This window comes from Mustela erminea, chromosome 3 (assembly GCF_009829155.1).
Source record: "Mustela erminea isolate mMusErm1 chromosome 3, mMusErm1.Pri, whole genome shotgun sequence".
NCBI lineage: Eukaryota > Metazoa > Chordata > Mammalia > Carnivora > Mustelidae > Mustela > Mustela erminea.
In genome coordinates, this window is record NC_045616.1 from 79,047,314 (window position 1) to 79,063,150 (window position 15,837).

General features: G+C 35.6%; 1 protein-coding gene across 4 annotated transcripts in view; it reads left to right on the plus strand.

Moving 5' to 3' along the window:
- The window catches only part of IL6ST (interleukin 6 signal transducer), a 55,022-nt gene that overhangs the window by 16,863 nt on the left and 22,322 nt on the right, over window positions 1-15,837 (plus strand). For 3 of the 4 annotated variants that reach the window (XM_032336211.1, XM_032336210.1, XM_032336213.1), the window contains 4 exons: window positions 2,265-2,351; window positions 7,027-7,103; window positions 11,945-12,250; window positions 13,098-13,218. In XM_032336211.1, coding sequence (XP_032192102.1) covers window positions 7,040-7,103; window positions 11,945-12,250; window positions 13,098-13,218 — 491 coding nt within the window. In that variant the 5' untranslated portion in view covers window positions 2,265-2,351; window positions 7,027-7,039. The remainder of the gene's footprint in view (window positions 1-2,264; window positions 2,352-7,026; window positions 7,104-11,944; window positions 12,251-13,097; window positions 13,219-15,837) is intronic. The other variant, XM_032336212.1, reaches the window with a different exon arrangement.

A 15,837-nucleotide genomic window follows, 5' to 3' on the forward strand; every position in this document is an offset into this window, starting at 1 on the left:
GTCTCTTATTAAGGTCTCCCCCTCTGATTCCCCCCTTCATTTTTCTCTTCCTTTTCCTAATGTCCCCCATGCTATTCCTTATGTTTCAGAAATAAGTGAAACCCTATGATAATTGACTTCTCTCCTTGACTTATTTCACTTAGCATAATCTCCTCCAGTACCATCCATGCTGATGTAAAAGTTGGGTATTCATCCTTTCTGAAGGCTGAGTAATACTCCATTATATATCTGGATGATATCTTTATCCATTTGTCTGTTGAAGGTCATTTCAACTCTTCCCACGGTTTGGCTGTTGTGACATTGCTGCTGTGAACATTGGGGTGCATGTGGCCCTTCTTTTCACTACATCTGTATCTTTGTAGTAGAGCAATTGCTTGGTCATATGGTTGCTCTATTTTTAACTGTTCAAGGAACTGCCACACTGTTTTCCAGAGAGGCTGTACCAGTTTGCATTTCCACCAACAGTGTAAGAGGGTTCCCCTTTCTCCACAATCTCTCCAGCATTTGTTGTTTCTTGCCGCCTTCATTTTGGCCATTCTAAGTGGTGTAAGGTGGTATATCACTGTGGTTTTGATTTGAATTTCCAGATGGCTAATGATGACTACTACTTCATGTATCTGTTAGCCCTTTGTATGTCTTATTTGGAAAAGTGTCTGTGTCTTCTGTCCATTTTTTGACTTGATTATCTGTTTCGTGTGTGTTGAGTTTGAGGAGTTCTTTACAGATCTTGGATATTAGCCGTTTGTCTGGAGTGTCATTTGTGAATATCTTCTCCCATTCTATAGGTTGCCTCTTTGTTTTGTTGACTATTCCCTTGGTTCTGCAGAAGCTTTTGTTCTTTTTTTTTTTTTTTTTAAAGATTTTATTTATTTATTTGATAGAGATCACAAGTAGATGGAAAGGCAGGCAGAGAGAGAGAGAGAGAGAGAGAGATGGAAGCAGGCTCCCTGCTGAGCAGAGAGCCCGATGCGGGACTCGATCCCAGGACCCTGAGATCATGACCTGAGCCGAAGGCAGCGGCTTAACCCACTGAGCCACCCAGGCGCCCAGAAGCTTTTGTTCTTGATGAAGTCCCAAAAGGTCATATTTGCTTTTCTTTCCCTTGCCTTTGGAGACAAGTGTGTGTGTGTTTTCTATGCCTGTACCATGCTGTCTTTGATGATCACAGTTTTGTAATAGAACCTGAAGTCATGCATTATGATGCCTCCAGCTTTGGTTTTCTTTTTCAACATTTCCTTGGCAATTCGAGATATTTCAGGTTCCATACAAATTTTAGGATTGGTTGTTCCAGAACTTTGAAAAATGCCATTGGTATTTTGAGTGGGATGGTGTTGAAAGTATACATGGCTCTGGGTGGCATAGACATTTTAACAATGTTTATTCTTCTGATCTATAAGCATGGAATGTTCTTCCATTTTTCTGTCTCTCCTTCAATTTCAGAACGTAAGTGTTCTGTAGGCTTCCTTCACCTCTTTGGTTAGGTTCATTCTAAGGTATCTTACGGTTTTTGGTGCTATTGTACATGGAATCGCTTCCCTCATTTCTCTTTCTGCAGGTACATTGTTGGTGTATAGGAGGAGAGCAACTGATTTCTATGCATTGATTTTGTATCCTGCTACATTACTGAATTAATGTGTATGACTTCGAGTAATTTAGGGGTAGAGTCTTTTGGGTTTTTCATGTCATCTGTGAAGAAAGAGAGATTTCTTTGCCGATTGGGAGGCCTTTTAATTCTTCTTCTTCTCTGGGAGCTGGGGCTAGGACTTCTGGTACTGTGTTGAAGTTATCCTTTACATTTCAAAGGGGAACCACCATTAATTATACTAGAATTTAACTTAGTACTGAAATTTAACTTCAATTTTTATAATGCCTGTGTGCATAAAATAGTATGGCAGTTGAAAAGCAGTAGCCTTAACTGCTAGTGAAAGGTAAAAGGTATGATTCTCCTAAAAATTTGCTTTGATTCCTTTTGTCAAATTCAAAAAATGTCCCATTCATGTTTCTGTGACATTACATGAACATCAGGAAAGTTTGGAGTAGGCATGGGAGGGGCTGATTTTGTTCCTAAGTATTTTTCAAAACATCAATAGGATGTTTAAATATTGTTATACCAGTGTTTGTGGGATCGTTTTAGAGTGAAGGTCAGAAGGTACCTGAATGAGATACTTTCAGGAAGGCTTATAGCAGGCAAGGATTTAAGAGGAATGCATGTAATAAATATTACCAAAGTCAGCTTTCTGAACAAGGCTCTCCTCTCTCTATAGTGAGACTTAATGAAAAGAGCATGACTTTTGGAGGCAGAAGACTTAGTTTCAAGTCCCTGTTTCTTCACTTCCTAATTTTGTGATTTGGTAAGTAACTTCACCTGTCAGAATTTTTTTTTTTTTAAACCTGTCAGAATTATTCTTTTGTGAAGTTTCAGTAATTAATCCTTGCCATTCGAAACCTAGTGTATATGTACAACACAGTGAGTGGACCGTAAGGTAAACTACAGACTCAGTGGAGGTTAAAGTGTGTCAGTGTAGGTTCATCCTTGGTAAAATATACTATTCTGGTGAGTGATAATGCACTGCTAAATAGGAGAGGCTGTTTAGCCTCTGTGTGGGGGCAGAGGGTGTGTGGGAATTCTCCATACCTTCCTCTCAATTTTGTTTTAAGCCTGAAGCTCTTTATTAAAATAATGATTCCTGCCCTACCAACCTCCTTTTCTAGGATATTCGGATGATCAGGTGAAGTAATTTATATAAAAGCATCTGTGTAATGTAAAATAGTATATAGTGTACAAGTGTTACTATGAATTAACAATTAGTAATAATGGAATAGAGCAGAGTTGGATCATTTTTAAAATAATAATAAAATGTAGGTATAACTGTCTCTGAAAATTTTTCAGAGTATGGTATATACTCTGTATATAGTATATATATACTACAGTATATATAGAGTATACTATAGTATATAGTATAGTATATAGTATATAGTAACACTATGATGTGTATACATCCTACCATATTGGAATTTTCTTCATCCTGATCCCTGCCCAGCTTACTTAGTCAACAAACATTACTTGGCCTTCTTTTTGGCAATCGTAGTTCATCTACTATTTTAATTACAAGAGCAATGTTACTATGGTAACTAAGTTTATATTGACATTCTTCCCTCCAATGAAATCTGTACCTAAATGTATTACTCATGCCTTTTCTTTTGTTTTGTTTTGTTTTGTTTTGTTTTTATTTTACTTGACAGATCTCAAGTAGGCAGAGAGGCAGGCAGACAGAGAAGCATGCTCCCTGATGAGCAGAGAGCCCCATGTGAGGCTCCATCACAGAACCCACCCTGAGATCATGACCTGAGCAGAAGGCAGAGGCTTAAGCCACTGAGCCACCCATGTGTCCCTACTCACGCTTTTTCATTTTGTCCTTGGGTCAAAGTAAAAAGAAAAAGACACTCAAAGATCACAATCCATAAGTAACAAAGAATTTATAAAGGCCAGAAGTATCAAATATTTATCAGTTATAACTCCTGTACATTTTCTCCCACTGAAGAAATCCATGGGAATGAAAATGAACAAGAATGATAAACTATAGGGATAATCTTGATCTGTTCTAATTTTTTAAAATCATTTGTAAATTTTATTCATTTAACAATAATAGTGAATTAGTTCTGATGTGCACTTTTCAGCACATTACATGTTGAACCATCACAGTTGAGGAATTGCCACTCTAGAAGAACCACTCATTGTGGAATTGGAATAGCCTTGCCTGTATCTGTGGTTAGCAGTTTCATAGAATCTTCTTTGTTTGACAGATCAGAAGTAGGCAGAGAGGCGGTGGGGTTGAGGGGGTCGTGGGAGCAGACTCTCTGCTGAGCATGGTTTCATAGAATCTTCTAAAATAAGATGCAAATTCAAGAAAAATTGTATGCCATATGTGGTTATAATATATGCATGGGAAGTTCTACCAGAGATGTAGGAGGATAATGCTAATAATGGAATTTTAAATTTAGTATGTACTGTCAACAAAATGAGAGGAACAGGATGCAGTGTACTATCAGTTCTGTCCATTTTAAAACAAATAAGCCCCAAAATGAAGTTGACTATATTGCGTTTAATATTTTAGGTAGTGCTACTGTCTCTTAGGTTGGGACTATGATACTAAGTTCCTGAAGAGATGTTTCTTCATCTGATCTCAATGACAATCCTTTAAAAATTAGGACATTACTTTAAAAAAAAAAATTATTATTTGAGAGAGCACACAAGCCCGGGTAGGGGCATAAGGAGACAGAGAAGTAGACCCCACTGAGCAGGGAGCCTGACTTGGGGCTCAATCCCAGGACCCTGCATTGTGACCTGAGCCAAGTCTAAGGCAGATGCTTAACTGACGGAGCCACTGAGAGGTGTCCCAGGAAACGTTACTTTCCAACTTCCAACTTCTAACTTGTGAAACCTATCTTTGCCTGTTACCTACTGTGTTTCATGGCCCTGCTTAGATAAATCTAATCACTTTGCGGTAACTATAAATACCTTTATGGGATCTCTTGTGTCAGTTTTGTCATAAGAATATAGTGCATTCATAGAAAGATTGCCAGTCTCTACAGTGTGAACAAGGTACTTGGTTGGTATGGGTGATCAGTGTGTAATTGCATACTGCTCTCCCAACATGATCAGTTATTTCCTTCATTTTGTTTTGATGAGCAGTTGAATGATGTGGATTTTTCTAATATGGGACTATGAAAGTTAGGAAGTAAGAAATCAGTGGAGGAAAATGGTTCTTGAAACTTCATTCTTTTATCATTTACCCTGTAACAGTTGTTTAAATAGGTCATGAGCAGATTATTATAGAGTGACTTAACGTTGTTAGGGAGTACATAAAGTCAAGTTAGTACTGAGATTTAATAAAAGAACACTGTATCCCAAATGCAGTACTGTGAAGCCCTGTTAAGAAGTTCATGGTTTTATTTGGGGGAGAGAGTTTACACGTCAAGTATTTTTTAATGCAAATTTAGTTTTTGACTAAGTACTGAAGTCACATGGTACAACATTGGAAAGGTACAGAGAGTATATGGTAGTGTCTCCTTCCTACTGTGGAATCTCATCCAGTAGCAACCAGTCTTTGAATTAGTATCCTTCTTGAGGTATTTCATGCATCTATAAGGAGATGAGTGGTTTTTTTTTTTGTTCCTCCCCACAAATAAATACACTGTTCTCTACTTTAACAGTATTTTATTTTATTTATTTATTTTTGGATGCCATTACACATCTCTAGGTAGTGATCTAGAACTTACTCATTTTTTTTGGAGCTACATGTAGGCTGTATTTGGATATACCATAATTTAACTAGTCCTTACTTGTGCATTAACCTTTTTTATTAAAAACAAAGCTATAGTGAATAACCTTATGTGTGTGTTGCTTTGCTCAATTCTGTAGGATAAAATACTGGAAGAATTATTAGATTCAAACATAAAATATTTAAGTTTTGATCGATAATGCAAAACTGGGCATATATCTTGTCTGGGTTCTTTTTTTGTTTATAATTGAGCTCTGATTTACAAAGAATGCAATTTTTAACTCCTCGTTTATTTGGAAGGTTATGCCGTTTACACTGTAAGTGCAGGAAATAAGAATGCCTTTATGTCATGGTCTCAAAATATTGTGTTGATAATTTTTTACTTTTCATTATATTTTTGCCAAAACTAGAAATGATATTGGGCTCGTTTTTGTTTTGTTCACTGTTTTTACTAAGTATAACTTACATGCAGTAAAGTCCACAGATCACAAGTTTATAGCTCAGTAAATTTTTAATGTCCATCTAGTTTATAGAACATGCCCAGCATTCCGGAAGTTCCCTTCTGCTCTCTTTCCCCATCCCTCATAAAAGATAAGAACTGTTCTCTATCATCACAGATGACATTTGCCTGATTTCGAACTTCTATATAAAGGGAATCAAGCATACTTTGTGTCTCATTCTCTTCTCTCTTAATAGGAAATTGAGTCATGTTGTTGTGAGTACCTGTAATTAATTGTGATTGAGTTACTTGAATTTTTCTGTTCTACTGTGTTCGTGTTTGGTTGCTTCTACTTTTCAGTACTTAAACTTGTATGAACATTCTTGTACGTGTCAGAGGAGTGAAGCACTGAACTTTTTTTTTTTTTTTTTTCTATGTACCTTGCCTGGGTAGATTTTGTTGGTTTTTAATTGAGGTCTAATTTATAAAGAATAAAAGTTGATAGTTGGGTGGTTTTTAGTTTGGGACTGTTACGAATAAAGCTGCTATATGAACATTTGAGTATAAGTCTTCATGAGGACGTGTATTAGTATTTTTAGTTGTCTGGACACATTCTTAGTGAAATATGTATTAACTACTATTACGTACATTTAACTTGGTAAAGAACTGCCAAATCATTTTCCAAAGTGTCTGTATCATCTTGCATTCCTTTCTGGGGTAGTTTTAATTTGTATCTCTCATTATGAGTGGGGTTGAAAGTACCATTTTTTATGTTTTAAATAATTTGTATTTTCTTTTTTAAATTACCTATTCAGCTCACCTTACTGCTTCTTCTAGGTGTTTGAATATTTTAGTGATGTGTAGGTATTCTTCATATAGTAGGGGATCTTTTTTTGGTCATGGTATTATGAATTACAAACTTTCTTTTCCATTTTGGCAAATACCTTTTGAGATTGCTTTTGGTGGGTGTTGCTGTATGTCTCTCTGAAGTACTGTCTCACACAGTCTTTACTAATAATTTACTAATAATGTAAATCTTCACGTAATAAACAAGATTGCCCTTTTAATTAACCTTAAAGTATAAATTGTGTTCCATCACTTTTTTATGTAGCCATGACTCTGTTGGGAATAAAGAAAAACATTCTGATGACTTAGATTTGTTCTCTGCATGCTCATAAAATTTTACTACCTTTTAGAAGAAGACGCCTATCCGGTGAAAACTAGAGCTTTAGGAATTGTGTCTTTACTTACTATGTGTAATAAGAGAAAAAATAATAAAAATAATACTATGTGTGTCTTTTACAGAAATTAATGCAAGATGTTGACATTGCAAACTTGGATAGTGCACGTGTTGTTTATTTTCTTCACCACTGGATCTGTAGGTAAGGTTCATGAAATAGACTACCTCCCAGCCTCATAAATTTGTTTATGTATTTTTGTATAATTATATAATTAAGCTTATGCTTCATAATTACGTAATTATATTAATGTTTCTATTCTTTCTAGGGTCATTATTGGGAGAATAATGCTGCTGTAACCTAAAATGATTGTGAAATGTAAAAATACTCCTGATAAATTATAGTACGAGTTGAAACAGTCTCCCAGTAAAAATGCTGTTTAAGTATACTAATGATAACTTTAAGGTGGGGGGGAATACATTGCTGGTTTTTTGGGCATTTTTTTAATACATAGGAGAAAATCTATTAACCTTCAGCACTTCACTTTTTAATGGCCAAAGGTGTCACTGAACCGTGCTGTGTTAGTGATAGGTCTGGAATCCACAGCCTCATCCTTGAACTGGTTATTACTAGTAGACAAGAGATAAGTACAGAAATTAAGAGTAAATGTTTAGAATCTTTAAACAGTTTGATGTAGCTGTGACATCCAAGCATGCCATCACTGGACTTAAAGATACGGTATAGAGCAAAAGTGTAAGTCTGTGAAAGATTGGGGGTAAAAAACCAAACCGATCTTTAACCACCGGTAGTTTTAGAAGCACTGCTGTAAATGAACCCCTTTCAAAATCTAGGAATGCAACTTCTTTTTGAAGACTTTAAGTGACATAAGACTTAACTTTGAAAATTGTTGTTATTTAGAAAATCCTTTCCTTATTTTTGAGCCCAAATTTTCCTTGTAACTTTTTCCCATTATCCCTAGTTCTGGAGTAGTTCCACTTTCTCTTCCCACTGTTCAGCTTTTAGAAAATACTGAAGGACTGCTTTCATGTGTCTCTAAGGCCTCTCTTGCCCAAACTAAACTTACCAAGTTGTCCTAATAATTCTTCATAGGACTTGGCTTCTAACCCTGTACATGTTGATTACCCTCCTGATTCTTCTCTTGGTTGCTCATAGCACATTCCAAATACAAGACCATCACACCTCTCATACTTACCAGCTATAGGACTTAGGCCAGTTACTTGATCTTTGTCAGTTTCCTGATGATTTAAAAAATCACCATAATAATTGTTCCTCTCTCCTAGGGGTATTGTGAGAATTAAATGAGTTACTATACACAAGCCATCTGAACAGTGCCTGGCCCAGAGTAAACATTATAAAAAGGATAGTAATTATGTAATTGTTACTGAGGTTTTAATGAAAACACACTTATGAAAAAAAAATTAGTTTATGTACCAGAACTGGACATGGTCTGAGTAGAGTGATTTTATTTTTATTTTGATCTGAGCATCATTCTTACTCAGTCAGCATAGTATTTGGCCAGCTAAGATAAACTGTAGTTTCAGTTAAGTTACTTGTCAGTGAAAAGTCTTAGGTTTTCACATGAATTACTTCAAGCCATTTCTCCCTTACCCTATATTTAATCTCAGCCTGAATAAGAGAGATTTTGCTCTCTAGCAAATTTCATTATATTAGTTTTGGCCTTTTGGTCTAATCATATTAACATCCAGTGTTAGAGATCTTTCATAACCTTGTCCTTTGCTCTTTGGGGTGTGTGTGTGTGTGTGTGTGTGTGCGCGCGCTGCCAGATTATTGAAAAAAATGTTCAAAATAACAGAAGTAACCTTACTGCTGCCTCACAAATTACTCTAAAACTTCATGGCTTTAAATGACAATAATTACTACTACTCACAGTTTGTGTGTGTTGGGAACAAAGTTGGGCACAGCTGGATTATTTGGGCACAGCTGGATTATTTCATTTTTGCTCTATGATGTCTGGGGCGGGGAGTCACTTGGAATATTCAAAGATTGGGGACTAGAATCATCTGAAGGCACTCTCATTTATATGTCTGGTATTGATTCTGTCTGTAGGTTAAGGGCTTTGCTAGGCTTACTGGCCAGAACACCACATGTGGTCTCCCCATGTGGCCTTGTCTTCCCCTGCAACATGTGACTGAGTTCCATGGACAGATGTCCAAGAGAAAAAGAATGCTGGTTGAAAGTTGTATTCTTCTAATGATCTAGTTAGTCAAACAGCACATTCCATTGGCTGGGGCAGACATAAGCTCCCACACAGATTTGAGGGCAGGAAGGGAATATTGAACCCATTTCTTTGTGGAAGGAGTATCAATCACATTGTAAAAAAAAGTGGGATGGGATAAATACATAGGTATGACCGTATTTGGAAAATAACAGTCTGCTGTAAGGACTGAAAACAGGTACTTCGGCATACTCCATTGAAGACCTCTGTCTCACTGACTTCTTTTTTGTAGAAGTTTATATATGAGTAATCAATTAAGGATGTCTTTTTTGAACCTATGAAATTTCTGTGTGTGTAGATCAGTAACAGTCAGATACCAGCAATTCTGTGATGTTCAGCTGTTACCTGTTACAGTATATTCTAATCCACATTTCATCATCTTGTCTACATGGTTCCAACTAAGTTTATCAAATGCCTTTTTAAAATTAAAACATTTCTCTCTCTACAATTTAATCTCAAATAGCCTGGTACCCCTGTAAAAATGGGATTAATTTGGCATAGGACGCTTTTAATGAGTCTGTGTTTTCACTCTGGAACATCTGCTCATGTCTAGTATCTCTCTCATTCTGTGTGATTAAAAATTAATACTGAGTCTGTAGTTAAGATCTTAGGTTATTTAATATTCTAAAATATATTTCATATTTACTATTCTTTATTACTTTAGAGAAAGTAAGTAAAACAGGAGTGATTTTACCAAGGAAGAAAGTGAAGTCTAGGGAGTTGGAAGGACTGGCCCAGTATCACAGGGTAACTTAATAAAATCCCACAAGATGAAGCTCCATATATTTGGAAGTGTAAAGAAGTATGTGCCCTGGGCACATATTAGACATGTATAATAATAGCATGGTCATATAAACAGCCCACCTTAAAAGTTTTGAAACAAAGAAATCCACATTCCTACTCTGGGCACTATAGATTTGATGAGATGTTCCAGGATTCCATTTGAGAGTAAAGTTTTGACTGCAAAGAAAAAAAAAAAGTACAGTTTTTAATTCTTCCTGCTGACTTGAGAGAATCTTCCATACCCTGTCAGCGTGACTTGATTGTCTTGGAGAGTAGTAATAATTGTGATAGGCTTATCATTACTACTAGTGGACTTTCAAATACCAGGCATTATAATAGGTGCTTTATGTAAGTAATTTTAATCTCAACTCTTCAAGATAGCTTTTTTATTACCGGTGCCTGGGTGGCTCAGTCTGTTAAGTGTCTGCCTTTAGCTCAGGTCATAGTCTCAGGATCCGGGGATCCAATTGCACATCAGGTTCCCTGCTTAGCAGGGAGTCTGCTCCTTTTACCTGCCATTGCCCCTGATTGTTCTCTCTCTCTCTCTCTTTTATTAAAAAGATAATAACTTCATTTTCCAAGTGAAAACACTGAACCTCAGGATAGGTTACCACCCAGAAACCCATTGGCAAAAGGATTCACTAGGGAAAGTTGCCTTGTGTTTCTGGGCAGTGAGGCTGTAGTCAAGCCAAGTAGTTAGGTTTTTATCTTGATGGTGTAGGCAGCCATTAAATAATTTAAAATACGGAAATAGTATGATCATTTTGAATAGTAACTCTGATAGCAGCATGTAAGATAAACTGGAAGGAGGTCAGACCATGGTATAATGGCCTCAGCTTCAGCAGGCAAAAGGGACTGGTGAGAGAAAGGTTGACAGACATCTTAAGAAATAGAACCAACCAGACTGGGTGCAATACTATGAAGTTGGAAGAGGTATTGAAGGCAAGTATAAGATACCTGGCCTCGATGACTGGATATAAATAGTGCTGTTAGCAGAGGTAGAGAAAAAAGAGTAAGTTTGAAAGGGATTGTGATACATAGAAGTTTTAGATGTGTTCATCTTTTTTCTGTTTTTTAAGATGTATTTGAGAGAGTGGTACCTAGGGGGAAGGGCAGAGGGAGAGAATATCAAACAGACTCCCCACTGAGTACAGAGCCTGACGTCGATCCTGCAACCCATGTGATGACAACATGAGTCAAAACCAAGAGTCAGACACTCTTAAGAGTTGGGCTGCTCAGGTGCCCTTTAGATGTATTTATCTTAAAGTACTTAGGAAGGATTTCAAGTGGATATGTCTTGCAAGTTACTGAAAAGAGGAGGAAGTTAGAGCTGGAGATAGGGATTCAGTTGCCATCAGCATGGAGTTAGGTGATAGTTGAAGCATACACTTCTGGTATAGTTCTTTCTACGCAGGCTGATTTTGTTTTGTTTTTAATACGGGATTTTATCCCATTTATTGTTAAAACTAATTTATTTGGCCATCTTGTTCTGTATTCTTTATGTTCTTTGTTGTTCTGTTGCTCTATCCTTTGTTGTTTGGAATTTTGATAAATGAACATTGTCTACTACCTTCCCTGACCCCGTCCATACCCCCAACACCATTCGGAACTGGAGAGAACAGAGCCTACCACTGCTGCTTTGCTGGAAGGTGTAATTTAGACCCTGAGTCTGAGTCAAAGAATGGGATTGGTGGTAGAGTAAGTGTGAATCACGCTGCAGGCAGTCTGTGTTTCCTAAAGCAAAGTCAGAATGTTATGCAAAAACAAACAAACAAACAAACAAAAAACCCTGAGGCTTACAGAGGTCTTTTTTTCATCAGCCTTGTAACTTGTATATTTACAAATTGAGGCACTGAATTCTGGCTATATTATTTTTTTGACTGTGTAATTCTTCTTTGCTGGCTTTAAGAGATATTTTAGTGAAGATTGAGGACTGCATTGATAAATACCATTTTATACCAGAATAATTCAGTACATTTTTCTATTTTCCCTTGTTCCCTTTCAGGTGAACTTCTAGAGCCATGTGGTTATATCAAACCGGAATCTCCAGTTGTACAGCTTGGTTCTAATTTCACTGCGGTCTGTGTGCTAAAAGAAAAATGTATGGATTATTTCCATGTAAATGCTAGTTACATTTTCTGGAAAACAAACCATCTAACTGTTCCTAAAGAACAGTACACCACCATAAACAAAACAGCATCTAGTGTCACATTTACAGATACATCTTCATTAAATACTCAGCTGACTTGCAACATTCGTACATTTGGACAAATTGATCAGAATGTTTATGGAATCAGAATAATTTCAGGCTGTAAGTTTCATTTTGTTTCTGTCTTATTTCAAACTTTGTTATGACTGTTGAATTCCATTTGTAATATCTCTTGGTCTTTATGAAATGCAGTTACTTGTTGGATTTATTGACTTTGAACATGCTTTTTTAAAAAAATAAGTTTTGAAGTGGAAGTCCATTTACATTACTGCTGTACAAAAAGCTTGAAGAGTAACATATCCTGAGAGTCAAGTATCTGTTTCCTAGAAAAATGTTTTTAGATGAGACCCACAAAAAACAGTTCTTGAATTGAAATTTGTCAGTATATCCATAGTAATTTTCAGTACTCTTTAATTGGTGAGGAGATCACATACAAAGCAACTATCTGAAGGTGAGTAAAGACTGGAGAACGTCCTGTTGTGTCAGAGTAAACTTAGTCTGATCTAAGAGTAGCTTGTAAAATTTGTGGATCCCAAGACCATAATTTTGGTATTTGCTTTTCCTCCAACAGAGTTTAAGAAAACAACAGGAGGAGAAATAAAAGTAAATCATTTGGTTCCATTTAAATGCTTCTTACTAACATGCAGTAATAATAAAATACACTTCATGGGGAATTCAATACTCTTAACTAGTTACAAATGAAAGTTGATTTTGTGTAGAAAATTAATTTGAAACATGCTAGTTACAGTTACAGAAAATGTGTATTAATATAAAAAGTACGAGTTTAAATAGAAAAGATGAATTTTTAGTCCCTAGTCTTTCATTATGTCTGGGGGTGTTTTGTTGATTTTTCATCTAATTTAGTTTGCAGATGTCTTGGGTAGTATATAAATTACATGTTATTTGTGGGTAGAAAGCTTTTGAAAATTGCACATCTTTTCCCTTTTAGTGCCTCCAGAAAAACCTAAAAATTTGAGTTGCATTGTGAATGAAGGAAAGAAAATGATGTGTCAGTGGGATCCTGGAAGGGAAACATATCTGGAAACGAACTTCACTTTAAAATCTGAATGGCAAGTTTTTAAGTTTTTTGTATGTTGAACTCAATAATTTGTCATTTGTGCTAGAGTTTCTATTTCTTAAGGTAGAAATAGTAAATGTAGATTTTTGTCTAAGCTTTTATTTTAGAGCATCTGAAACAAAAAAGTGGAAAGAATAGTATAATAAATTCCCATGTGTTCATCATCCAGCTCATGACCAGTCTTCTGTATACTCTACCCCAAATTATCTTAAAGGAAATCTGAGACATCATATCATCTTACCCATAAATATTGTAGTTCATACCTCTGAAACATAGGGATACTTTAAGACACGTAACTGCATACCATTATTATATAACTGAAGAAACTTCGATAGATTGTCCCATTTTCAGTTAGTTTCATGTTTACTCAGATGTTTCATGAATATATGTATATACATACTTTTATAATTTTTTTTTTATTTGAGTTAGTTGACACATAATGTTAAAACAGTTTCAGCCATACAGTGTGGTGATTGAACACTTGATCTTAGGCAGTGCTCACCACAAGCATAGCTTCTGTCATCATATAACACTTTTAAAATGGCATTGTATTCCCTATGCTGTGACACAAATATTTGTATATATTTTTACAAGTCATCAAATCACAATCTCCATGCATTACAAATTGGTTTGTTTTTTTTTTTAAACCATAGATTCTGCCTGGTTTTCTTTTACTTTGCAATTCAGTCATTAAAGTAACTGTTAACACATTGTTTAACATAGTCCTCTGTCCTTTTTTTTTTTTTTTTTTTGGGCCTTAGAAATTTCTATTCAGTCTAGACACTTGAACAGATTTAGGTTTTTTGTTTTTGTTTTTCCAAAAGTAATTCATTGAGTTCATTTTTGTGAATCATACAAGATAGGGGATAATTTCATTCTTTTGTAGGTGAATATCCAGTTATCCCAACACTGTTAGGAATTCCCCTGGGCCCCTTGTCAAATATTTGGCATAATCAATTGAATTGTGCTTGGGTTTATTTCCAGGCTTTTAGTTCTTTCCACTGGTCAGTCTACTTTTAATGCTAGTACTATATGTTTTGATGACTCTTAACTTGATAGTATAGACTGAAATCAGGAAGTGGGATGTTTTCCAGCTTTATTCTTTTTTTCCTCAGGATTTTTTTTTTTTTTTGACTGTTCAGTCATTTGTGATTCCACATAAATTTTTGAGTGTTTTTCTTTACTTTTGTAAAAAATTGCCATTACAATCTTGATAAAGATTGCATTGATTCTATAGATGGCTCTTGGTGGTATTAATGTTTTAGCAAGATTAATTCTTGGAATTTGTGGGCATGGGGTACCTTTCCATTTATTGTGTTTGATTTCTTTCATCAATGTCTTAGAGTTTTCAGAATAGAGATCTTTTACCTCCCTAGTTAAATGTATTCTATTTTCTTGTTTCTGATGCTTGATAGTTTCAAACATTTTGATTTTTTTTTTTTTAGAAAATTAATTGTAAGTATATAGAAGCACTACTGATTTTTGTATTTTAATTCTGTATTGTGCAACTTTACTAAATGCACTCATTAGATCTAACATCTTTTGGTTGAGAGCTTTTGTTTTTCTGATACTAAGATGGAGAAGTGGTTTCAGGTACTGTTGTCAGCTTGATCCATTCTTTATAAAAGTTTCCCTTTTTTTTTTGTAAAGACAGGTTTTGTTTATTGGACTTGGCTTTGATATGATTGACACACACTGTAGTACGTAGTACAAATTGATCTTAAATAGTTCTTGACTGCAGTTTTTATCAAAAGCTGGAAGAACTTTGCAGTGAATGCTTATACAGATCCATCTTTAGATCCTATAATTAACATTTTACTGTGTTTGCTTTATCACATATGTGGTGTTTATGCATACTTCTCTCCACCTATCCCATCTTTTTTTTTTTTTTAATGTATTTCAAAGTGACTTGCAGGAGTTAGTATATTTCACCCTTAAACACTCCAGCATTTACATTATTAAGTAGATGTAATTATACATTTACAGGTATATTTTTGGTTTTTGGTAAAATTTATGTGCACCTTTAAATATAACTTAGATACCTGAAGCGTTATCAGTCAGTGACCTTTGACTAGTCTAGTTACGTAACTTAGACCTTACCAAGATACAAAACATTACTCATACCCCAGAGAGTTCACTCTGCTCCTTCCCAGTCAGTCCTACCCACCACCCTATCTCACCCTGTCCCACAAAGCAACTACAGTGATTTTCTCCACTGTAAATTTTTGTTTGTTCTTACTGTCATGTAGATGTAATCATACAGCATGTATAGTCCCTAGCATCCTCCAAAGATGAGGGTTCCCCCCCCCTTCATTATGAATTCATACTGAAACAGATTTTACATGTTCAGTCCATTACTATTAACTTTCCTTGATACTTACATTGTCCCATCTTTGGTTAGGATCCTGCTCAGGTTGGCTTTTCCTTTTGACTTCACTCACTAGTCTTTGATAGCTGTCTTCGACAGCTTCCTTCCTTTTTGATATGACATGACTTTGCAGATTCATCTTAGTATATATATATATCCTTCCCCAGGCCAAGAATCAACCATTTCCCAGGTAGCCATGGTTTCATTTAATAGAAAATACTGTTTAGACTTCAGTCAAGCTAG